Source organism: Bicyclus anynana, chromosome 7 (assembly GCF_947172395.1).
Source record: "Bicyclus anynana chromosome 7, ilBicAnyn1.1, whole genome shotgun sequence".
In the NCBI taxonomy this organism is placed as follows: Eukaryota; Metazoa; Arthropoda; class Insecta; order Lepidoptera; family Nymphalidae; genus Bicyclus; species Bicyclus anynana.
The window spans coordinates 1,463,326-1,490,092 of record NC_069089.1 but is presented as its reverse complement, the minus strand read 5'-3'; the positions used below and the strand labels follow the sequence as shown (position 1 = coordinate 1,490,092).

The window sequence follows — 26,767 nt, the reverse complement described above, 5'->3', positions numbered from 1 at the left end:
AGTTGGTCGTTATTTTCACATCCTCGGGAAGATAGGAACGATCCTTCAGGACTATCGCACAATAGCAGAACCCCACGGTTTTACCCGCGTAATTTCCATTCCTAAATACATATAGCCTAGCTATAGTGTAGCTTACCATTGGTGATCGAACATTTAAAATCGAAACAGTAGTCTCGGAGTCTATTAGTAACAAAAGCCAAAAACTTAAACTGACGTCCTTATAATATTTGTCTGAAAGAAAAGTTCTTGTATACCTAAACTAAAACTTGTATAACCTAAAATTCTTACTGGATGCTTACATTGTAATTCGGTAGTTTTGGCTGTGTAGTAATGAATCAGTTATTCAGTCCGTGAAACTGACTGACAGATTACTTAGATCATTCATCAAATATGTATTGTATAATATTAACCAACCATAGCCGGCGATCGAGTGAAAGAATGAAATGTTTACTAAACAATTTGTTTAACTCATTATCATTGTTTATTCTTCCTCCATTGATAAACAGGTTGTTTACGAAGATAAACAATTCATTCGCCGGGCAAAAATGCATGTTTTGTGTTTACAATTTTATTGACTTGCAGAGATTTAATATTCACTTTTTAATCTGGTTTGTCGATTTTTATGATTCGAAATGTTAGAGAATTTGAACTTTTAGTAAAGAATTTTGCATAAATCTGCCATTTTATAAAGCACTCTACAAAAGACTCTGTACTGACAGATTAGCGTAGATATAGCTGCGGTTAAAGACAGTTTGAAAATACCAAGGCCTTATTGAATAAATAAGGCTTTGGTATTTTTAAACTATCTTTCAAAGCCATTCAAGCATTAAAGTAAGTAGGTTTAAAGTTCAATTTAATATGGTTACAATGCGTATGGAGATGCTAAAAATAAGTAGTTCGCCATCTTTGGAATCCCGCCATATTAGATTTAGAATGACGTCACTTAGTAAATCATATTGCAGCGAAATTGACCGTGTATGCGAAGTTGGCGGATTTTTTAAATTCAGATTCCTAGATTTGCCATGTAATGTATTATTTACAAGATTTTACTTACAAGAATTGTACACAAACGCTTGTAAAAATGCACCCTGTTAAACACGTACCTAAACACCGTTATAAATCGTTAATAAAATTTAAAATTTTGAAATACCCCCGAATGTCATGAAATTATTAATTACGCTCTCGATCAAGTCATGACGACATTGACGATCAATTATTCTCACGTTTCTTCAGCACCCACGACTATAACTGATCGTGTATTGGTAGCTGCGTGCATGACGGCTCGACTTATGAAACGTCTTCGCTGCCGTTTGCGCTGCAGAGACGTGAGAATAATTGACCGTCAATGGCTGTCTTTAGCTTCCACAAATTAATACGAGTACAAGCACGAACCAATAAAATAAAAGAATACACAAGTTGTTACACAATCAACGTATAAATCCTTGAAAAACGTATGAATGAACGTATTCGTAAATTCATAGTTTTTTGATTCTCATCCCACGTAAATAAATATAAATTCAATTGTTATGAATCAGTCCTAAAATACACCGAGTATCTCGCCGGATGCTCTAATTGATACATTGTGATATAAAACGGGCCCCACTTATTTAGTTATTTGTCTAGTTTATTGCATAAAGGTTTTGTTATATAAATATGTGTGCCTTTTTAAAAGCACTTATTGCTAGATGCTGACAAACTTTTATATCAGGTTTCTGTAAATAGATTTTGTGTTTCATTTCTTACATCCGTTTCAAACATCATCTTAAATATATATTTTGGATTCACTTTAAATTTCTATTTTTAACCGACTTCAATAAGGAGGAGGTTCTCAATTCGGTGGAAAGTTCACAGTAAGTATAGGTTCTTAACAAAATTATTAAAAACCTTCTATTCTCAGACTACTTAAGTTAGAACCACAATAGCTTTAGTTTTATGTTTGCGATATTATTAAACACCATTCACCTTAAGAGACGTGATAGCCCAGTGGATATGACTTCTGCCTTCGATTCGAAGGGCGTAGGTTCGAATTCGGTCCGGGGCACGCACCTCCAACTTTTCAGCTATGTATATTTTAAAGAATTAAATATCACATCGTGAGGAAACCTGTATACCTGAAAATTTTCTTAATTGACTACGTGTGTGAAGTCTGCCAATCCGCATTGGGCCAGCGTGGTGGACACTGGACTAAGGCCTAACGCCTCTCATTCCTAGACTCCTCTAATCTCGAGCTCAGCAGTGAGCCGAATATGGGTTGATAACGATTGCAGAAAACAAACAAATGGAATAATTATTGAATGAAGAAAATTGACATTAGTTTTGATGGAGATGAAATTTGACTTACTATAGAATTTGACGTAGGCGCTAGTGTTAAGGCTTTTAAGTGTTTATCTTCGAGTACATACTCGAGTATGTTTTTGGTAGGAACCGTTTGCGTTATTGACTTCTCCTGTCTTACGGATCAGTGTACACAAGGCCTAAACATTTATGACAAAATTTTTTTAAATTCCTTCTCTTACTATCGTGTTAAAAATATATCATTTATTTCAAAATCCTTTTTATTACCGCCGTGTGACAAACGACAAGTATTTTTCTATTCCCGCCGTGTACGATATAAAACTACAAGACATCGCTATTCGTAAGAACATAATAATCGGACGAAATTTATAGAGATGACGTCAGAGCTGGGCGGCACAATAATGAGAAATTTATGTTTTTTTTACTATAATATTTTTTCACACAAAAAAGCGCTAGCTGGCGCTAATATACGCGCTAAATTGAAACCTAAAAAGATATTTTTACAGAAATGGGTAAAGAAGGGTTTTAATAACGTCAAAAAAGTTTTAAAAATTCAGATAATATTTGTCAGAATGACGAGTCCAACAATTTTTGATTAGTCCTTGCTTGCGAGCTTGCTTTATTTACCTTCAAACAGGTACCAGGAGAGCATAACCGCAAGGTGGGCATTGCAAAGATACTGGAGTGAGGAAGCACTCAATTATATCGAAAATCAGGGCGTAGAAGGGGCACGGTACTTCTGGATCGCGGCCAAATTGCTCGCCGAACGTCTTTCAGTGATATCTACTAACTATGTAAATAAATACAAACTGTCTGTCTGTCAGCTAGCCTTACTAGGAATTAAGGGTGTATTTCGGTACAGCGATGTGGATGTGATACCGAATTCTCAGACATAAAAATAATGTCGTATTTCACCAAAACAGAAATCTAAAGCTAGCAATTTTCAACTTCCCATAATAATTATCACTTTTTAAAAGATTGTGTTAGCTTTAAGAACGTTCACAAAGTTATGATATTTACTCGGTAAAGAATGAGACATTAATTAATAGTAATTTGTCTTTGTTGAGCGATTACTGATCTGGCTAAGATATTTTTTGTTATTCCCCGAACTAATTTAAGATATCCTGCCATCCCGACATAAATCGAATTATCGCAATTGTTCGTTGAAAATTAATTAACTCAAGGCAACATCACGATTCATAACACAATTTAAATGTTATTAAATATATTTATTTAGCAGTTTAGCAGTACCTTTGACACTTAAAGCAATTTAATAGTTATTTTGCTTCATAAGCATACATTGTGTAACTTGCGTGGTGTCGTGTCGTGAGAAGAATTCCAATGTCCTATGTTTCAAAAACACACCTTAAAACATGCGTGTTGTATTTTTAAAGGAGGCGACACGAAATTGATTTCAAATTAAAATGAGTACAAGCAATCGGCATGAGAGTGGGCGGAAGTAGGTCGTTTATTTTGTAAATAAGCAAATTGCTTACTATTCTTGAGCGACACACTAATCCCTTGTTGAAAAGTGGGAGAATTTAAAGAGTTTGCGTAATTTTCATATTTTTGTTTATGATATACTAGTGGACGACCGCGACTTCGTCTGCCCTTGGATCTTCTTAATCTGGCCCTCTCGCAAAATCCGTTCTTACGGGCGTCTATTTAAGTAACTACCTCTCTGCCAAATTTCAACTTTTTACATCAAGCGATTTTCGAGATTTCCTGTTGGTCTATTCACTAATTTGGTCTTTATTAACAACCTGTTGAAATTAACATCAAATAAATTGAGAAATGTCGTCTACCTACTGTATGATATCCACGAAGGGTTGTCAGTAGGCACCGGATGACATTTGTTAAGTAGGTAGGTAGTAGGTCAATTTAGTATATGTCAAAAAACATACGTCAAATTTAGTGAATTAGCCTGCTCGAGTAACCTTTGAAATAGAAGATTTACGCTTACCAAAAAGTGTAATGGCAGGCAAGAAACAACCTAGCAAATAATATGCCTAGAAATCATTCTCGAAGTTGCAGGAAAACATGCAGGTTATAGGTATATCGGAAAGGATTAAGCTTAATGCTTACCCAGGCCAAAATCTGCGTGCATGCCATTAAAGGTTATCTTATTCTATGCGATGTCGTACCGGAACGTTCTGGTCCTGGCATTGCGTTTTATCTGGCAGCCAAATCTACTTTAGAGGAAGCCCTACAAAGTACCAGGAAAACATAACACCAAAGGTATAAGATGTTTGAAAGAACACCGGCTGTTTATCTATTAACAAGTTTGTTCTTTATATGCCCAATGTAAATATACGATTAAAAATAAAACTAACAACCTATAATAAAGAGTTGGATCTATACCCCACCTGTTTATATATATAACTTCTTATATCTATACTAATAGCGGAAGTGTGGGTTTGTATGTTTGTTTAAACGTACTAATCTCTGAAAGTACAACTCAGATTGTAAAAATAGGGAATGATATAACAAAGGTATACATAATAATATATTGTTCCAAAGTTGGTGAAACTTTTTAATACAATTCCGATTTAGCGTTCCGATACGATGTCATGTAGAAACCGAAAGGAGTGTGGATTTCATCCTACTTCTAACTAGCCCGCTTCCATCTTAGATTTCATCATCACTTACCATCAGGTGAGATTGTAGTCAAGGGCTAACTTGTAGAGAATAAAAAAAAACAAAAGCAATTCTAACAACTACACTGTGCTGTCAATGAATCGACATAGGTCCCACCATCCTAATACAAAATTCAATGAATCGACATGAGGTCGTCATGAGGAGCCACCATCCTAATACAAAATTATATAGCAGAATTACGTTTGGCGGCTCAGCTAAATATGTTTTTAGCAATTCCCTCATCAATTAAATTCAGTGAGTGCCAAAAATAATAGCACGCAAAAATACCATAGGTTAACAATTTGTCAGTAATAAAAATTATATAAATTAACGTTGAAATATAAAGTGTCCCATAAAGCTGAAAGACAGCTGATAGCAACAATCACCGTTCCAAAGAAAACAGACATAAATCTATTCTTAATTTACAGTCCACAGTTATTGCCGAGTATGAATGGTGGAGGAGAAGCGAATTTGTTGCGAATAAATCAAAAAATAATTGTCAGACCAAGTAGAAAACCACGGCCTTTAAACCGAGTAGCTCTTTACAGGGTATGCAAGGAATACGTGCTACTAAGTGCCGCCCTATCGCCGTTCCCAGTGAATAAAATGGTAACTGCCATTACACGTGTTTTAGTTCTCAAATAATTTTCGTAATTTTTATGCAGTTATTAACGAAGTTACAAAATATTACAATAGTATTCCAAGATATAGTCATTGGCATAAAGGTATGAGAATAAAATAGCAAAATAATATTACCATAATGTATTCCTACTTCTTAGTACGGTAAACAGCCATACAATTGTCATCCGGTACTCAAAATTTAAGACTTGATTATGATAAAAGTTACCATTTTATTATCGTTAAAAATCTTCCGGTCGGTGCGCGTAATTCGCCATCACATGCACTTACCGTTTTATTCTGTAGGTTTTTACCTACAGATAAAAACGGTAAATGCAGAGTAGAATATTGGATCCCGGTTAGACTACGGCGAATAAAATGGTAATGGACATTATAATATGAAATTAAAAATACAATTATGATTTATTTTCGCTAACATTTCATTTTTTAATTTATGGCGTATATATCTAGGCTTTTGTCAATGAAGCTTAATAAAAGCTATAAAAATTAGCTTTTATTCGAGCTTTCTCACTTTTATCTAAGTCTATTACTCAATCGCTAAAATTCGGTTTTTTTATTTTTCCTGAAAAATTTGCTTTTTGCAATTACAATTTTATTCTCCGGGAACGGCGCTATGTCCTTGTAGTATTAACCTGAGGCGTAGATGTTTTTATTATAAGTCTCCTGGGGCATGCACCCCCAACTTTTCGAAATTAAATATCACGTGTCTCAAACGGTGGAAGAAAAAACATCATATGGAAACCGGCATACCAGAGAATTTTTTCAATTATCTTCGTATGTGGAGTCTGCCAATCCGCATTGAGCTAGTGTAGCGGACTATTAGCCTTAACCCTCTCATTCTGAGAAGAGACTACTGCTATATATTTATTGATGATCTGCCTATTTTATCGGTTCAATACATGACTAGGCCTCCTTCCTTATAGGATAGCGATATGGAGCTTTGACCCACCACGATACGATACGAGTTGGACTATTTATTATGGTATTAATATTAAAGTTTTTACTACAGTTTTTTACAGTGTAAGTTAGCTGAAAGCGTGTAATAAAAGCAACATGTAAAGCGATATTTCCCTTAAGGATAAATGTATTCCATTTTACCTTTGCTCTTCTATTCTTGTGGCATTTCCAATACAAGCAATACTGTTTGTAACGTGATTGGATTGCCACTTTCCCAAGAAGCCTTGTGGACAATGTTTCTTTGTAGAGTGAATTGATTTTATTTTACCTTTGTGAAAATAAAGTCTATGGGTTCGAAATTCAATTTTTCTTAACCGACTTTTTGCGGTCTTTTTGTGTGGATGTAGGTACATGTAGGTTTGTATGTCCTAAATTTTATCGAAAACTACTGATTTGGCTTACTTTAGTTATTATTTATCAGAGAATAATTCACGACACGACACGTCAGACAAATATAATTCCGCTTTAAGATATGATGTACTTTTTTTGACACTAACAATTAATAATCTTATTTTCATTCTTTCTTCTTTCTTTTAATTCTGTAAAAACAATACCAATTAAATTACAAAAAGGTTGACCACATATCTGACCACATGACAGTCTGACCTTTTTGCCATTACAACACTGCATTGTTGTTGTTTGGTTCCACAACAAAATCCTAACACCTTGAACAACAAAAGCGTCGGGAATACATTTTATGAGAATGTCACAAGGCCGTAAATAATCGCAGCGGTCAACAAAACAAAGTGGAGTGGATAATGGGTTTTGTTGTGTCATATGTTATTTGTGTCACTGCTGGCTTTAGAAGTTTAGACCAAGGTGGAGAAAGTAAAGGTTATGTATATAGTACTTGTCTGTTTGTTTTTTTTGAGTTTGTTGTGGGATTATTGGAGTTTAGGAATCGACTTTTCATATATGTATAGCCCCGGTATGAAAAAAATATGGGCAGTAAAATTCGATGAACGAATGACAGCGCAGTTACGTTTTTTAAGCGCAACCTATTCTGCGCACATTTCACTTTTCAGGTGTGAGTATTGAGACGTACATAGTATATGCTGCGGGGCAACATACACGTATTTAAACAGTCGATCTGAAAGAGTAAACTTCATTCGTGCTTCGGAGCTGACACACACTTTTTTTCGGAGACTGGGGACGTTTAGAAACAATAGCGCCAGCTAATTTTTAAATTCACGACACAATTTATTGACGATTCAGAATGTAGTTGCTTGCTTTTATTGAATCTACTAGCTGACACCGCGCGGTTTCACCCGCGTGGTTCCCGTTCCCGTAGAAATACAGGAATTATATATAGCCTATAGCCTTCCTCGATAAATGGGCTATCTAACACTGAAAGAATTTTTCAAATCGGACCAGTAGTTCCTTGAGATTAGCGCGTTCAATCAAACAAACAAACAAACTCTTCAGCTTTATAATATTTGCCGGACCGGGATATTTGCCCGACCGGTAAAACTGCCGGAGCGGCTAGTCGCTGTACAATTATATCTATTCACATTATCCCGTGCCGTGATAGCTCAGTGGATATGACCTCTGCCTCCGATTCCGGATGGTGTGGGTTCGAATCCGGTCCGGGGCATGCTCCTCCAACTTTTCAGTTATGTGCATTTTAAGATTTAAGAAGTATCACGTGTCTCAAACGTTGAAGGAAAAACATCGTGAGGAAACCTGCATACCAGAGAATTTTTATAACTCTCTGCGTGTGTGAAGTCAAGCCAATTCACATTGGGCTAGCGTGGTTGACTATTTTCCTAATCCCTCTCATTCTGAGAGGAGACTCTAGCCCAACAGTGAGCTGAATATGGATTGATATTTAACTGAGGTGAGTACTTGACTATACGAATTTCTTGTAGGATCAAGTTTAATGTGAATACCTCTGTCTAGTGTCCGGATACCGGTATATCTGATAGATTTATCACGAAATACATAATACAAGTATTAATATCCATTCCTCTAACTTACACTTACATAGAAATACAATATATAATCTGCAATTTATAAGCGCAGAGAAAAACCGTGGAACCTAGTTAATTGACGCAGATTATAATCATGAAGCGATTCTTCATACAGTGTCCTAACGGCTTGTAATGCAAATTAGTTCAATCAATTATATACTCCGAAGATTATACGCTACACACTGGTATACTCCGACCTTTGGACCATGTCATATTTGACCGCAATCTATCCATAGTTATGAATACTAAAGTAACTCTATCTATTTATATGTCTGTTACCCTTTCATCGCTAACCAGCTTAACATATTGTAATGAATTTTGGTATAGACACATATAGGACCTTGGAGAAAAACATACTAGGCTAATTAGTTGCAAGTTAAAAAAATTGTTTTGTCCTTTCAAAATAAAACTAGAAGGTGGTTAAATAATGATTGAAAGTTTATATTATGAAAGTTCTTTAATTTGCAAGTTAAATTAACGAAGATTCATTGACTTGAAATGTTAAATGTAATTGATAGTAGATGAGAGCTTTCAGATAATCGTTCATGCTGACAACGTCAAGCGCTCTGCTAGTACCTACTACTGTAATCATTAAAATAACATACACTCTTATATTAAAAAAACATGTTTCACAAAAAAAAAGTAATTTGAGCTAAGACGAAGTTTAGAAGAAGATTAGTCACTTTGTTGTGATGAATCTGTCAAATAATGTGGCGTGGAAAAGTGGACGGAGTACATGTAGCATGTGATAGTGTACAAATTGCTAAATGTACACAGGATTATCACCTGTATTCCAACGTTTTTAAGGATGAAAATAGCGTGAAATCAAAAGTGATTGATGGCATAAACATTGTTGACATTACACAAGGATTAAGAGAAATGGCCAGTACACACGTACGCGGGGTCAACGGCCTTGCTAATGGCGCCGGCGCATAGACATTGCGCATAGCAATTGAGGGAATTACAGATGTCATGGGAACCTACGAGCCATGTAAATCATCTTTGTAGAATACATTAATACTGTATGTACTAGATTTTGCTCACGGATTTATTTTTCGTGATCTTGTCTAGTCTTTATTTTTAGACTTGATAAGCTAGGAATTTTCATGCATTCATTAGGAATAGACTTATTTTTAACTAGAACCCGAACGCTATGGATATTTGTAGACTGCACCTATTTGGTGCACTTCTTCAGATTATGTCCTGGCTTTTTTGCTGTGGCAGTCAAGATTTGACGACCTCCGTGGTGCTGGTATGCGCGGTGGAATTACAAGATGGAGGTCCTGTGTTCGATCCGTGGCTGGGCCGATTGAGGTTTTCTTAATTGGTCCTAGTCTAGCTGGTGGTGGCGGCTAGTTACCACTGTACCAAAGACGTACCGCCAAGCGATTTAGCGTTCCGGTACGATGTCATGTGGAAACCGAAAAGGGTGTGAATTTTCGTCCTACGCCTAACAAGTTAGCCCGCTTCCATAAATTGCATCATCACTCACCATCAGGTGAGATTGCAGTCAAGGACTAATTTGTAAAATTAGGGTTACTTTTCAACGGTATACAGGTAGAAAATTTTTTTAGTGCGGATATTTTTATATTTTGTTCATAAACAAAATTTAATGATCACGTATTTTTTCTTTTTTTTTTAACTCAAAAATAACAAAATTATCGTTAGCTAAAGTTATTTACTTTTGAACAGAATTTTAGGGTCACCCTATTGTGCGTTTATTTTATTTTCGTTTGATACCTAAAGGACGTCACCAGATCACTTTTAAGCTGAATATATCTTGTTTAGTAATAATATGTACATTTTTTTGTTATTTTAGAGACATAAATTAAAAAAAAAATTACATTAAATGTATCGAACTGTTTGTAGATTTATATTCTATTAATGATACAGAACCACGAAAAAAAATATCCGCACTAAAGACCGAATCACCCTGTATAGTTCCTATATAAATCGATTTTGCGGCAAGGATAAGTCTCGTGAATCGGATTGAATGTATAAGCGGCATCTAACTAAATATACATCCTAGCTGTGCTATTAATAAGGCTTCATATGATGTAACCTTCGAGTAAGCACAAAACAGGTAATAGTTATTGTTTGAGTTAAGCACTTCAGGGTGAAGGCTACCGGGGCACGCCTAACTCTGATCTGATGAGATCATGCCTTAGATTTAGCAAACAATGACATTACATGTGATTTAACTTCCTAGTCAATTTATCTATGAATATTATTTATACAGGGTGGTCGGGAGATTTTCCCATACAAGGTGTTAATGAGTCCACTTATAAGAGCCGAACTGCAAAACTAATATCTTTTTAACTAAAAAATAAAAACTTTTTATGTTTTCATACAAAGTAATTCAAATGATTCCGACTATCCATGTAACTTTAGTTTTAAGTTTTCCGTATTAAGATTCCGACTATCCATGTAACTTTGGTTTTAAGTTTTCGACTATTATTACCACCATTAGATTAAATAAAATTATGACATAATCTTGACCTTTCAAAAGTGCTTGTAAAGTAAGCCTAATTAAAATAAATGAATTTTGACTTTTTTGACATACACGCCTTTATTTATTCTTGCATTTTAAAATACGTAAAACTTGAAACGTCATAATTATAAGGATGCGTATAAGGGACACATTTTAAGTATTATTAACAAAAAAAAATTATTTACCCTGAAAATATTAATTTATAGAACACATGTTCCTTGATCATTTTTAATTAACTTTCGAAAAAGAATATAAGCCCAGCGTTATGGAAAATACTCCCCAGCACCTTGTATATAAGTTTATTTATCTTTATTTATTCACTCATCAGTTTTTGATCAGACGTAATGAATTTTAATACAGATACTTAGTATCCATACCAAATAATCTTAAGTCACCTCTAACAGTTTTTTACTGCCCATATTTTTTTCATACCGGGGTCTATATATAAAATATTGATTCTTAAGGAGTAAACTCCAATAATTAAAGGAGATATCCGAAATTGGGCTCACTTTTCAGAAGGATACAGAAATGAAAATTGTCCTAAAAATCTTGTGTATTTTAATAAATTACTCCATTGGATTCTTAACCGAAATAATATTCGCTAACAGGGAAAATAAGCAGATTTCATTATTTTCTAACCGATCAAATCGATGCAAATGCATATCGTAGTGATTTAATTGTAAGCTCTTTGATGCGTATTTCACTGATTGCCAGTGGTCTTCGTAAACGCGGGATGTCAATGTCAAGGTCAATCAATGAATGAGATGTCATTGTCAAATATGAATGACTATATGTGTCAAGTTAGTGTCAAATCCTTATTAAAACTCGCCTGTCAGGAAGATACAGCTAATGCAATAAATTTTATGTCAAACAGATACGAATTATTGCCCTTCTGTAATATGTAATTTAACTGATTAGGCAAATATAGATTTCTTTGAAAATTGGTCTCATGAGTTCTCTTTAATTATCCTAATTTATGGCCAATTTTCACCTCTGTATCATTTGTATATTTTGGGCCCAAGTTTGTATGAAGACTGGATTTCTCTTTTCCATTTTGTTTTTCAATACCTACAATTTTATGGCAGTTACTACTAGCGAAAAACAGCAAGATTGTATTTAAGTATTCGTTGTAATAAAAATGTAATAAGTGTCATCAAGACTTCGCTATTTTTAATAGTTTCTATAACAATAAAAATTTTAACTCATCACTTCGCATAGTGTAAGCACTTCAAGCCATAAACTTTACTACCCAATGGCAGAGTCTTTTAGTTTGATTACCGTTCTAAACATTGCAACACGGCGCGTATTACGCAAATGGTACTAAAATAGTAGATCTATGAATTTGTTATCAATAATACATCCATATATAAATAAAAAAAGTATTCAAATTACTACTACTACGTACTAAACGGTTTAGTTTCTCTTTCTTCATACGAACTGCAAAGACGTGGAATGCTCTTCCAGCTTCCGTTTCCCACAGCACCTACAATATGGGTATCAAGTTAAGTAAATAGGCATATTCTTATCAAGCGCGTTCCACCATAGGCTTCATCATCGCTTTCCATTAGGCGTGATTGCAGCTAAGCGCTTGCATCACACTTCACACTAATATTATAAAGGCGAAAGTTTGTGTATGTTTGTTCCTCATTTACGCTGCGGCTACTGAAGCGATTTGGCTGAAATTTGGAATGGAAATATATTTTACTCCGGGTTAACACAAAGGCTACTTTTCATCCCCGTAACACCCATGGTTCCCGCAGTATTTATGAAAAACTGAACTCCACACGGAGGAAGTCGCGGATGTCCGCTAGTATTAAATAAAAAATAAATAAACCCAGACATATTTACGCAAAGTTAAGTAGATGTATGCCAATGTTATTAGGTTTGTCATAAGAATACCGTATAAATGCAAGGGTGAGTAATGGATGAGTATTATTGTCTTTAAACGAAGCCTTTATATCGAAGGGTAGTCTGGGGAACAATAAGGTATTATGAAAAAAAACGAACGAGCTTATATACAAAACGAGGATAATCTAATTATACCTACCTATACCTATATTTATTTATTATTGAACTGCCTCTATGGTATACCTATACCTACTAATATTATAAAGAGTAAAGATTTGATTGTTTGTTTTTTTGTTTGCATTTAATAGGCTCTGAAACTACTGAACTGATTTGAAAAATCTTTCACTGTGGAGATATACTATCCCCGAGTGCTATAAGCTATATGTAACCGTGCGGCGTCTGCTAGTAATGTTATAGGTACCTACATGTGAAGAAATACAGATGCTGGAATCTGTTCTTCTTCATAAGAAGTTCTGTATTAATTAACGGGAAGAAAACGAGTAGTAAGGCGAGTGTTTGTGTTTGAATTGTTAACCCTGCACCCGAGTACACAAGCCCTGGGCTGCTTGTGTATTAGATTCATAATAATATTAGATACATACAAATGTAAATATACTCAGAGGCACAATTATCCGCCCTCTTTAACATGACGCGAGTTTATTAAAGTGGGCGGATAATTGTGCCTCTGAGTATATGTACATTTGTAAACGAGTATAACCAAACTCCATAACAGCTAGAGTATCTCTTCCTACATATTAGTGTATACGTGAGTCATTTAATCATGTCAGCATGACGTTATAATGTTTCAGACGTAAGCCAGGTAGACGGGCTATTTATACGCCGGACTAATCTCTGCCGCGTATGGCTTACTAGCAGACACCGCGTGGTTTCACCCGCGTAGTTCACGTTCCCGTGGGATATATCGTAATAAAACATATCCTCGTATTCCCATGGGAACGGGAACTACGCGGTTGAAACGGTGAGATGTTGGCTAGTCGCAATAACTTCTGATACCAAATTCGCGAATTGATTGGGTAATTTGCAAAACACAAAAAAATAACACTCGATTTTCCTACACAGAAAACTTCAAAGCAAGAGGAGAGGAGTCGCGACATAGACGAATTTAAATCACAGAATGCTGTGACGGGAATTGATACGCTAAGAATTTGTAATGATCATCCAATAAACTCATGTTCTTGCAGCGTAAACGGCAGTACCTACACACGATCAGTTTTATCGTACGTCGCGTAACACAAAAACCGGGATTTTCTTGTTGCGATTAATGCAATACACATGTCTACATCAATTTCACAAAAATAAAAATTAATATTAGGTACATAAATAATGTATGTACGTCAAAATTGTTGACATTTGAATATGGTAACAGGAAATTACGGCAATTAATATGATGAAATCCAATTTATATTTATTATTTCACAACTGAAACTAATGATGTGGTTTAAATCATTTCATAAATGTATATTTTAGTCAATAATATTAATAGATTGGGAGGTACCTCACTAAATATGTAAGTGACCTAATTAAAAATTCGTTTATTTAAAGTAAGCCCAGTTTACAAGCACTTTAAAAACGTCAACATTGGCTATTTAAGACCATCACCGTTTCGAAAGACAGGTTCAGCTGAAAAGAGCTGAGAGACCAATATGTAATACCTACTACTTGTTACATTAACATAACTACCTACAGTATTATAAAACGATTTTTATAAACCAAATTATTTCCATTATAGAGGATTTCTGACTGAATCACAAAAAACATGTAGGTATGTACAAGCCTCAAACCAATTATTGTATAGGACCTGCCTCGCTAGACGTTACTTTTCTGTCAAAGTATATCAACTAAAAATATATACAAATAAAGTAGATCAACGATCTAATGCGATTATAAAAACTGTCTCTATAGAATCGATGTTAAATAGTTGTAATCGTGTTCGTCGGTTAAAGAGCTCCGTAAATTTTTTTTTGTGTAATTGAATTGTGTAAAAAACGGGCAAAAACTTCTTGTTTAGTATAAGATATAGGTATACCAAATCTAAGCTCGTTTTCCTCAGAAAATGACAGACAATTTTGTTCGTGACTATGAGTGCGATACAGGTCTTTCTATAATTGGTCTGAGGTACAAGCTATGTTGTAAATGTCCCTAGGACTCGTACAAAACGCTTTGCGTCGTCTTTTCTCATACAAACGGCTAGGGTTTTGAATACCCTTCCCAAGTCTGTGTTTCCTGAATCTTATAACTAGGTTATCTTCAAAAGAAGAGTGAATAGGCACCTTCTAGGCAAGCGTGTCCCATCTTAGACTGTATCTACACTTACCATCAGGTTAGTTCATGGTCAAACGCGAGCATATTTGCATAAAAAATAGCAGAATTTTAAAAATAGGTACACTTTGTGTTGGGTCCCTATGTACTCGATTATAGGGCGATCTAAAAATGGGTACCTATTTAAAAGTTAAAATTACACTTTTTGTTTCTTGTATTCAGATAAGCCGCTTATTTGATGTGCCATTTGAATATAACTACTTATCCAAATGTAGGTAGTGCAATAGGTGACTCAAAAAGACTAACCAAGAATTGTGAAGCCGTTTAAAGTACTAGGTAAATCTTCAGCCATTCAGCCATTATGCACGCCATTGACGATCAATTATTCTCACGTTTCTGCAGCCACCCACGACTATAACTGATCGTGTATTGGTCGCTGCGTGCAAGACGGCTCGACTTATGAAACGTCTTCGTTGCCGTTTGCGCTGCAGAAACGTGAGGATAATTTACCGTCAATGTCTGCCTTTAGCCTTCTTAGTAGTGTAGTGTAAAACTATCTTGTAAAGGTACATAGTACACTACTAAGATGGCTGAGATATATTGCGGAGGGGCAGGCTAATGCGACACTAGAAATCACTTATCTCTGTACCCATTCAATCATGTCAGCCGACCGACGGCCATTGTTAGCGATGCTATACTCATTACACAAACACACTCCCTTCTGTAAGCAGCTTGTAACGCTAGGGTTGTCACCTTTTTATAGTTAATGACAAAGCAAGCAAATAACATAAGGTGGATGTTATTTGAAAACTGAGGATGCAATCTAAGATGGAAGCGGGCTGACTTGTTCGGAGTAGGATGAAATCCACACTCCTCTCGGTTTCTACACGACATCGTACCGGAACGCTAAACCGCTTGGTGGCATGTCTTTGTCGGTAGGGTGGTAACTAGCCACGGCCGGAGCCTCCCACCAGCTAAATTTTTATTGCAATTACATATAACAGAGCAACACTTTGCAGCCATGCAAATGACAAGTCTTAAGAACGTCAATAAGAGCTTAATAGCCTCAATAGCTCAACGGTAAGAGCGGTCGGACTCATTACCAACGGGTGGTGGTTCGATCCCCGCTCCGTTGGTCTATTGTCGTACCCACTCATAACACATTCTTTCCCGTCTAGTTGGAGAGGAATGGGAATATTGGTCAAATTAAAAAAATATACATATATAGCAAATATTCTTTAAAAAAAAAAAGAAAAAGAGCGTCTAAGGCATAGGCATCGCGCCACGGAACAAGTCCTGTAGACGCGGCGCTAAAGTCTTAATGGCGTTCATTGTCATTGGGTTATGGCGGTCATAATGTCATTTGTGTAAGGCGCTGTCAATTTTAGTTCAGGTTTTAGCCGCGGGACTTCGTTCGTGGCGCGGAGTCTTAAGACTCATGTGCCTGTAATTACAACAAACACGCCCTCAGGCCGGAATACAATAACGCTGTTTGACGTCTGAAATAACATGGTGGTTGTTCTGCCTCGAACAAACTCTATTAAAAGAGATCTACTTTATGCCCCTAAAAATACTCAACACTTGATCTGTGTGTTGAGTATTTATATTTTTGCAGAATTTGAATTCTTGTAAGAAATCTATAGGACTCCGAAGCTTTCTTTCACATGAATGTGAAATAATTATCATTATATGGATATAAAATGTAATAAGTAGCTGATAAGTGACAACCCTAATAACGCATGGTTTATTCAATACTCGGTTTCCGTACCTCTTTAATACAATATGCTCACGACAAGCGGCGACATAATTTCTTAAAGAAAACACCGAGGAAATTGTATGGCAACTAACGTGTGTATCAGCTTTATGAAACAAATAACAGAGTTTAGTATTGTTTGAGTTATTACCTATGTAAAGGAACGTCGTGCCTTGTCGTGTATTGAGGACATTATATTTATACCAAGAGTCAGTAATGGCCAGAGTTTGCAAGGACTTGCAAGAAACCAGGGCAATTCACTAACTTTGGCGGTTATTAATTGTCCAGTTGTTCAGTATTAACAAGCTGACCAAATTATCCGAACTCTTTTAAAAGCCTTAGTAGATATCCGAACAAAGTAGTTGCATAGCTTTCACAAAAAGGTGTTTTACAAAAATTGTTTTTTTTTCCCCTTTGTATTAAAGGAATAAAAAGTATAAAATACATATAATCTCTGCCTCGATTCCGGATGGTGGTGTGCGTTCGGATCCGCCCGGGGCATGCACCTCCAACTCTTCAGTTGTGCGCATTTTAAGAAATTAATAACACGTGTCTCAAACGTTGAAGGAAAAACACCGTGTGGACACCTGTATACAGTGGCGTGCACTTCATACATGCACAAATGCACTGCCTACCCTGAAGATTCATTACGGACCTGTATTTAATAAGGAATTTTCCATTTTGATAATTTTTTACGCATAGTGCCTACCCTAGTTGAAAATCTTGTGCACGCCACTGACTGATGCAGAGAATTTTCTTAATTTTCTGCGTATGTGAAGTCTGCCAATCCGTATTGGGACAGCATGGTGGACTATCTCTCAATCTTAGAGGACACTCGAGCTCAGCTGAATCTGGGTTGATAATGTGTAGAGATTACTAAGACAGTTGGGAACAAAAGATGCCAATTTTTATCTAAATATAGACATAATGCTTTTGGAGTTCCCCAAGGCAGTATTTTGGGACCTCTATTGTTTACAATATATATTAATGACTTGCCAGATGCGATATCTCATGACTGTATTCAATTTGCTGACGATACTACATTGATCATTAAATGTAAAAACAAGCATGACATTGAAAAAGAAGCTAACATTTCATTGACTAAAGTAATAGACTGGCTAAATGACAACAACTTGCAAATCAACTTAAATAAAACTAATTACATACATTTTCAAACATATAATAATACTGCTACTGACCTTAATATCAAATATAATGACATTGTTATTAATAATATAGAATCAACAAAATTTCTAGGTATTAATATTGACAAATTCTGTAACTGGAAAGCTCACATCCATGGGGTATGTTGTAAACTAGAAAAGTTTGTTTATGTTCTGAAACGTGTCAAACAAACAACTACTCACGAAGCCGCACTGATGGCCTACCATGGATATGTGTCTTCACTGCTTAGATATGGTCTGATACTTTGGGGAAACTCGGTAGATTGTGATAGAGCATTTAGAGTACAAAAGAAATGTATCAGGGCACTCTTCGGTGTGGATATGCTCCACAGCTGCAGACCCCTGTTCACATCTTTAAAAGTATTGCCACTACCTAGCTTATATATTTTCGAAATGTGTATGTTTGTAAAAAAAAATCCAGAACAATTTATAAGCTATAGATCAATAAAAAATTTGAACACCAGGTACAAATACAAGCTATGTATACCTATGCAGAGGCACAAAGTTACCAGCAAAAATGTATACTGCATGGCGGTAACTTTATTCAATCACCTACCTGAATACATAAAAAAATTAGCTGTAAATAAATTTAGGAAGACATTATTTGATTTATTAATGAAAAAGTTGTACTATAGCGTCAATGATTACATGAATGAAAAACTTAAATAGGGACATTGACCATAAAAGTGACATTTATATTGACATTTTTTATTGACATTTATATTAACATTAATTAATTTGAACTTTGTTTTATTTTTATTGTTTGTAAATTTGTAATTTGTAAATTAATTTGTATGATCTGTTAACTTTTGCACGCCAACTATGGCAGGATATGTGTTAAAATATAATATAAGACCTATGTAAATGTACCATATTCTGGCAAAATAAAATTGATTGATTGATTGATTGATTGATTGATGACTAAAGGAAACATTATCTTGTTTACAGGAAGACCTGCAAGTCATGCGGCTGCGACCGGCTCCAGCACTCCGTGTACCACGAGGAGCTGGGCTCCGTACGCGACCGGCTGGGCCTGCGCGAGACCCGGGGACACATCGCCTACGACAACAGCCCGCCCGGACTCACTGCCAAGCAGGTCAGGGGAGATTGGGTATTTTAGGTATTCCAACTCAAAAATCAAAACCCATGTAATGACCAAGTGCGGAAACGGCCCAGAAGGAAGAAGAAGAACCCATGTAATCATTGTAATGATAGGTATACATTGGAACAAGTTGTTCTCAGGTTGATGAGCACAGGGCAACTTGCAAGCACTGCACTGTGTTTTTCTGTTATAACACACATAACATAAAAGCACAAAAATATAACAGCGGGCATAATAAAAATAGTAAAAAATTACAATGGACAAATCAAAGAAAAAAAAAGAAAGAAAATCATAGGGGTGGCCAGTGCGTTTCCTAATTTTTTTAAAAACTTAATTTTAAACACTGTTCTTCCATTAGTAAAATGTTGTTATTGTTAATTATAAGTATAATTTAGTCAAGCAGGTCAGGAGAGATTGGGTATTTTAGGTACTCAAACTCAAAAATCAAAACCCATTTAATTCATGACAAGTAGACACAGGAACAAGTTGTTTTCAGGTTGATGAGCACATGGCAACTTGCAAGCAAAGTGTTTTTCTGTTAGAAACACAGATAACATAAAATTACAACTAGACCATAAACATCAGGCCATCTGCATGTCTCGGCAACTATTACTATAAAAACACATTAACGAATAAACATATTTCAGTTAAGATCGCTTAACACTTTTGAAAGTCATAAAAACTTACTAAGCATAGACGGTATTTTATAGGTTCATTATATTTTATAGCGTAATTAATAGTTTAATAATGAAGTCTTTCATAATATACCGTAAATAATAAATCAAACTGCAGTGTGCAATTAAATAATAATTAGGTAATTAATTTACTATAATTTAATACACACTTTAAAAGTACATACATACAGTTATGTATTTTGTACTGACCCAGTGTTTTAGATCAGACTAATTCATACACCTAAATCATTGAAACTCCGTACTAAACTTTGCTTATACCGAATGTATTTTAAGCTAAACACCATATAAATTAACGTCTAAATTTCTAAATTTACAGCATATTTCAAAGCATCACTGACTGTAATTAATTTAATCTTTCGCAGACCGAACTATATTGGGCTGCCTTGGCCGAGCGGGCGCCTAACGTAGGTGGCGCCACTGGGCCGGCCGCTTGGCGCGCTTGGAGGACCAGAGCCTTGGCCTACCAGTTGCCCAGGCAGGATCTGTCTCTGACGCAGTGCAATAACATAGATGAGCCTCATAGGAAACAGTTTGAGGACTTCGTAGCCGCCCGTAATGAGATTGCGTTAGATATCGGTATGTTGTACAGCGCCATCTAGCGTACAGTAGTTGAATATACAATTGTCTTATTTCCGCGTAGCGCAGGATAGCGAGCACTATTAGTACGCACCGAGTACCTGGTGTGACACCCAAGACGACCCAAGAAGGTCGCAAGCCTCATAAGGGGTTTGAAGAACATGACCCTTACCCTTACCCGTTAAAAATGTTTTCTTTAAAAGATAACTAAGTCTCGAGGCTCGTACCTGGATTCTCATCTGGGAAGAGATGACCTGCTTGTCTTATTAGTGAGCCAAGTATTTTTTTTTGTTTTTACTAGATATATTACAAATATTTATTTTAAATAGTTTTAAAGTTAGTGACAATATTGACTTTAATATCCATCTCCATACTTAGGTATACCTACAATCTTCATATACTCAAAAACCAAGTTACACAGTAGGTACGGTCCTTTTTGTTAACTTAATATGTATGTTTTAATATCTTAGTTGTATAACTAGAATGAATAATATTAATTAAAATGTTTCTTTAAAATATTGTAAATTTTATTACAGGAAATGCCTGTCAACATCATGGTCCGTCCGTGGAGTGTATAGGATGCAATAAAGCTATTCGTAATGGAAACATTGCTATTCAGGCTCCAAGAATTAGTGAAGAGGTAGGTAATATTGCTTAAATATTGTGCACTAAACTATGAGCGCCATCTATGGATAAATTGAAGCTTTGCTACATGATTATTATTAGGTCTGCACCTTGATACTAGATGGCGTTCACTACAAAAATACGATTTTTAGTTCTGCTACTCGACACTAGATGGCGCTATACTTTTTTTTTTTTTTTTAGGCATTCTATCACCCAGCGTGCTTTACATGCTCCGAATGCGACGAACTCCTGGTGGAGCTTTCTTACTGTGCCTTGGATGGACACCTGTACTGTGTCCGACACTATGGAGAGAGGTTGAAGCCGAGGTGCCACTCCTGTGATGAGGTAAGTTCTAGATAGTTTTCTGAAAACTGTTCAAGTACTGAAAGTTTTACAAAAGTGCTTAACCTCAGCTTATAGTCACTTAGTTTTGAAACACATTGGAAAATACTACCTTTAAGATATTTTTTTATAGCTACATCTACAAGGAGTATGGAGCTTCTATAGTAGAGTAACATAGAGTTGAAAAAACTTTATGTACCTATCTGCGGTAATGGCGTTATCGGAAGGAGAATTTCTGTCTATAATATTTAAATTTTTTTAAGGTTAATGTAGACAATTTCAGACGTCTTTATCACTAAGTTTACGTACAGTTTACATGTATTTTACTAGAAAATACCCGCGGCTTTAATCAGCAGCGCCGCAAATCTGACCCTTTAAATCCCTGTAGCTCCGAAAGTAATGATCGCAGATACTTTGCTTTACTATTAGCATTCTCTTAATTTATATACAATTTAAAAAACTGTCATCATCCCTACCATACTTATCTATGGAAGTATGAACTTTTATAAAAAGAGGAAGATCTAGCCATCGCTGTATTTTAGTACATATTATTCATATTTTTTGGCATCTCATGGTAGACTTGAAGTTTAGTGTCATAACAAATATGTATTATAATTAGGTAGGTAGTTAGGTTACCTACTTATCACATGATTGTCTAAGCGCCAAATAGCGGAATCAACTCCTGACTCATACAACGAGTAATTAATAATACGAGCATGTATTTACCTTGTAGGTATTGTCACTTGGACGCTTTTGTATTATTCCATACAAACGACAAGTGCTTATGTACTCGTAGTATAAGATGCCCTGGGGTTTCAACCGTATAGTTCCTGTCACTGTAGGAATACGGGGATGTAATGTAGCACATGCTACTCGCCAATAATGTAGTTGTCCATTGGTGAAAGAATATTCAAGTTCGTTTCAGTGGTGGAACGAATAACAAACATCTCTATACCATTTTTTTCCTTACATGGCAAAAAAGGTAAACAAAGATCCGTCGTCACGACATTCACATATTTCTCACAAACCGTCCGTTTAAACTAAATCATTTATATACACATCACTTCATTTAACGCGCACACCGTGAATTACATAAAAACTGCTTGTAATTAACTATTATATCACATTTATTTCACTAAAAACGAAATCACAACAAGTTTTATTTCTACAGATTAACGAAAATGTTGCGAATTTGACATTTCGTAATGCTAGATTGTCTATGAATTGAAGAGACGGGAAAGATACATGAAATTATAACTTGTCGATAATTATGTACATATTTTTTAATTTTAATATTTGTGTCCTTTGTGGCTTATAAATAAAATAAATGTGTATCTTTATTAACACAGCACCAAAGAATATATTATACTCCATGGAGAAGAAGTAAATCTACATACATGAAAACGTTGGACATAGCAGCGACATTATTTCCGCATACGAATATTTTTTCATAAAGTCAGTGGCAATTTTAAATGGAGATTTTTGATTTTAAAATAGTTGAAAGACCTAATTGAGAAAAAACAAATAATGATTTAAAAAAATATATACAACCGACTTCAAAATATTAACGTACCCACGAAATTAAAAAAGGGAAAAATAATATCATTATATTTTCTGCCAAGCCAGTGTATTCAATCTATTAATTCAAGGTGTACCCTATCGTAAAGATTTTTGTTTCTCAGACATTATTTTTGTCTGTCATGTGTTTTTTTCAGTAACGACTTAAGTCAACATCAGACGGGCTTGGCAGCGACTTCAAAATGACCAATAAGTAGAAAATATAATAATGTTATCTTTCCCTTTTTAGTTTCGTGGGTACATTAACATTTTGAAGTCGGTTGTATTTTTTCATAATATTTTTTTTTTATATTTTTAATATACCTAATAAATAAATCAATCCATATGAAATTCAACCTAAAATCCACCCATCTGAAAGTCGGAATTTTCGGTTAGTTATATTATTGTTAGTCATACACTACTCAGCAATCAGCAATAATATAACAACCAAACAACAAATAAATAACAAGACTAACAATTGCAAACGAAACAAATAAGTAATGATGATATGGAACAAACATTGACACGACCTCACTGTGAGCATGGAAGCGACAATCAAAGATTACAGTGTATTATTGGAAATAGATAGGCTACTCGAACTTTTTTCGGAACGAATGTGATAGCGCCATCTAGTGACTAGATACGGTATTTTTAGTATAGTAAAAAGTATAAAAATAATAATGCATATTTTTTGTAAAGGAGAGACATTTTTGATTTTGTAATAGTTGAAGAAACCAATTGAGAAAAACAAAAAAAAAACAAAAAAAGTTTTCCTTTGTTACCCCCGGGCTCGAACTCAGGATTATTATATTGTACCTTTGTTACGCACCACTAGGCCAAATGACTATGTGGAAAATCGTTGAAATTAATGTACACTTACTGTTTTTCTTTAATAATCCCTTTGCTTTAGAAATACAAACACATTCTTTCTATTACGCGTCAAAATTAAAAGGATAAATAATTCTTTTTTTTCGGTTTTTTTTTCCGTACTTACACGGGTTTAATCTCTAAAAACATTCTAGTACGTACACATTGTATTTACTATCCTGGAATCTTAAATCTAGAATGTAGATGGCGCTGCTTCATAAAGATTTCACGTTCTTCTAAGTTCCCATGGCATGGCGACAATGTGGCACTTTTTGCTCGCAGTTAACTCATCCTAAACCGAGCTTAACCGATCGCGGCGCGAGTGCTCCCGAATGTTTGTAATTATATAGCACGATCAAAAATTATTAAAAAACCGATAAACCGATTCTTCAATCACTTGCAAAATTTTTAAATTAAGAATAAAGAAAACAATACACAAATACGACTTGAATATTATGATTGCTGGATCAGAAAAATAAATAAAAGATTTGAAATACTAATGGAAAAAAATTTATTACTTTTGTTTCGCAACATGGTGAGATTTTTATTTTTCTGGTATACGTAAATCGTGATAGTCAGAGTTATTAGGATATTATATAAAGAAGTTTGAGAGATAGTGATGTACAAGGGGCCGAAACTTTAGTACAAAGGTTTTTGAATATATGACATTATGCGGTAATAAATTTAGTAGGTTCTAGAGCTAGAAAAATGTTACGAATTATAATTAGAGACAGACAGTAAGTGTACATTAATTCCAATTATGTTCTACATAGTCATTTGGACTAGTGGTGTATAACCAAGGTAAAAAAAGAAAGAAATAATAATCTTTAATTCAATAGAAAAATATTTTTGTCGCTTTTTTGTTTTTCTCAATTGTTTTCTTCAACAATTTAAAAATTAAAAATTTCCATTATAAATTGCCACTGACTTTATTTCAAAAATATTCGTATGCGGAAATAATGTCGCTACTATATCCAACAAAATGAAATGAAATGTTAATGTTTTTTAACTTTTGTAACTTTTGTATCTTTTGTAATTTTTAAAAATGTAAACTGTAAAATTTTTGAAATTTATGTACTTGGAAATAAAGGCTATATTATTATTATTATTATTACTATATCCAACATTTTCATGTATTTCATGATTCACTTCTTCTCCTTGGAGTATATATTCTTAAAATTATATTTAATTTCCTAAAATGCACACAACTGAAAAGTTGGAAAACGAAACGAATATGGAACGTATTCGTTTTTTAAGATGACGTATAGTAACGGATATTTTAGTTTAGTTATTTCAGATATAACGATACCTACTTGATATCGTTACGATGCCCGCGGTTAACTTCTCAACCCTACTGATTGTCTTTGGTTCATAGTCAGCCATTATTGTTGTTTAAAATTGACATCTAAGAAAATTTCAAGTATACAAACTATCACGAAGTATGGAAAGAGAGGAAAAAAAATAAAATTTAAACTCTAAAATAGAGAGAAAAAAGTTCCATTTCATCAATTAGGCTTAGTTACTAGCAATTTTGAAAGGGAACTTTACTTTTTGAAGATACTCCTTATATATACTTAATACTTAATAGAATAGAAAGAAGAATATTTGCCTTATCTATTTTCTATATCTATATCTATACTTATAATAAAGATGGTCACATTCTATACATTAATTCGCAATTTGAGATTTTACTTATACCATTTGTAACACCAAACGTTACCTTGGAAAAAAAGACTACTAGCGCCATCTAGAACTTATAATAAAACTGTAACAGGTACATTTTTTCATACTTTAAACTGCTAGTCTCTTAAATATGAGAACCTGAGTTTCTTCGACAACAATCCAGCGGGCGGGAATCTAATCCATGATCTCTCAGCGTCAAACCGGCTTTGCGAGATTTGATACCCTTGGAAAACCTTTCGGTAGGTACCTAAATAGCTCAGCCATTTCTATCCTTTATTATTGACCTGTAAAACACATGAAGGTTAATTTTCTCGACATCAATAATTTTATGAGGTCGTCGCTTCCCTTTGATGCCTTGGCATTTTACCTGATTTAGTAACCTCTCTAAAGGGTGCGTGTTATTTTAATCTATGTAATAATCTAGGTAAAGTTAGGTGATCATTATTTTCACAAAGTATTTTACTGCATTTATTTTTAAGACATTAGCATTTTAGGATTATTTACTTTGTTGTTTACTTTACTTATATTCATATAACTGCCTCATTGTTCCCGTGGTAAGCTGGTTCGGCTACAGACAATGAGGTTCAGGGTTCAAAGCCCGGGTCAAGCCAACAAAATAAAACACGTCATTGCGATTTTTCATACAAGAAGACACTTAATAGCAGCCTAGAGTTGGGAAGTTTGCCGCTGTAACATCCTCTTGACTCGTTAATTACCGTAATGGTTTAAAGGAAAACTAATTATTATTATTTTACTAGTGGACGCCCGCGACTTCGTCCGGGAGTTTTATTGTTTACATTTACCGCGGGAACCATGATTTTTCCAGGATGAATGTATGTGCTGCTTGTTGTGTTGAAATTTTCAATATTACGTTGAAATTTGAAAATTTCAACCAAATCAGTGCAGTAGCTGTGGCGTAAAGGAGTAACAAACATACACACAAATAAATTGTCGCCTTTATTAATGTGATTAGATAGGACATGGTAAAATTTTCTTAGAGATATTCTTAGATCATTGTTTCATGTCTTCTTCAGTACACAACTAGCAAAGCTATTAATAAATAATTATGAGTCATGTGCATCATGCAATCGTTTGCCTAAAACGTAAGCTGCGAGTACAAGCAATGGAGAGTTGACCCAAATTGGAAATTAGCAATTTTAAATTGCGTCTATTTAGTGATCATATAAAGGAAAGTTTTATCATTTACATAATAAGAATTCGTTTGCTATTTGTTACGTATAGGCTCTATAATCAATAGACCGCTTTT

The 26,767-nt window shown here is 34.8% G+C and overlaps 1 protein-coding gene across 4 annotated transcripts in view; it reads left to right on the top strand.

Moving 5' to 3' along the window:
* Window positions 1-26,767, top strand: part of LOC112047339 (four and a half LIM domains protein 2) — a 212,296-nt gene that overhangs the window by 112,434 nt on the left and 73,095 nt on the right. For all 4 annotated transcript variants that reach the window (XM_052882721.1, XM_052882723.1, XM_052882720.1 and 1 more), the window contains 4 exons: window positions 19,003-19,150; window positions 20,214-20,427; window positions 20,964-21,067; window positions 21,253-21,396. In XM_052882721.1, coding sequence (XP_052738681.1) covers window positions 19,003-19,150; window positions 20,214-20,427; window positions 20,964-21,067; window positions 21,253-21,396 — 610 coding nt within the window. The remainder of the gene's footprint in view (window positions 1-19,002; window positions 19,151-20,213; window positions 20,428-20,963; window positions 21,068-21,252; window positions 21,397-26,767) is intronic.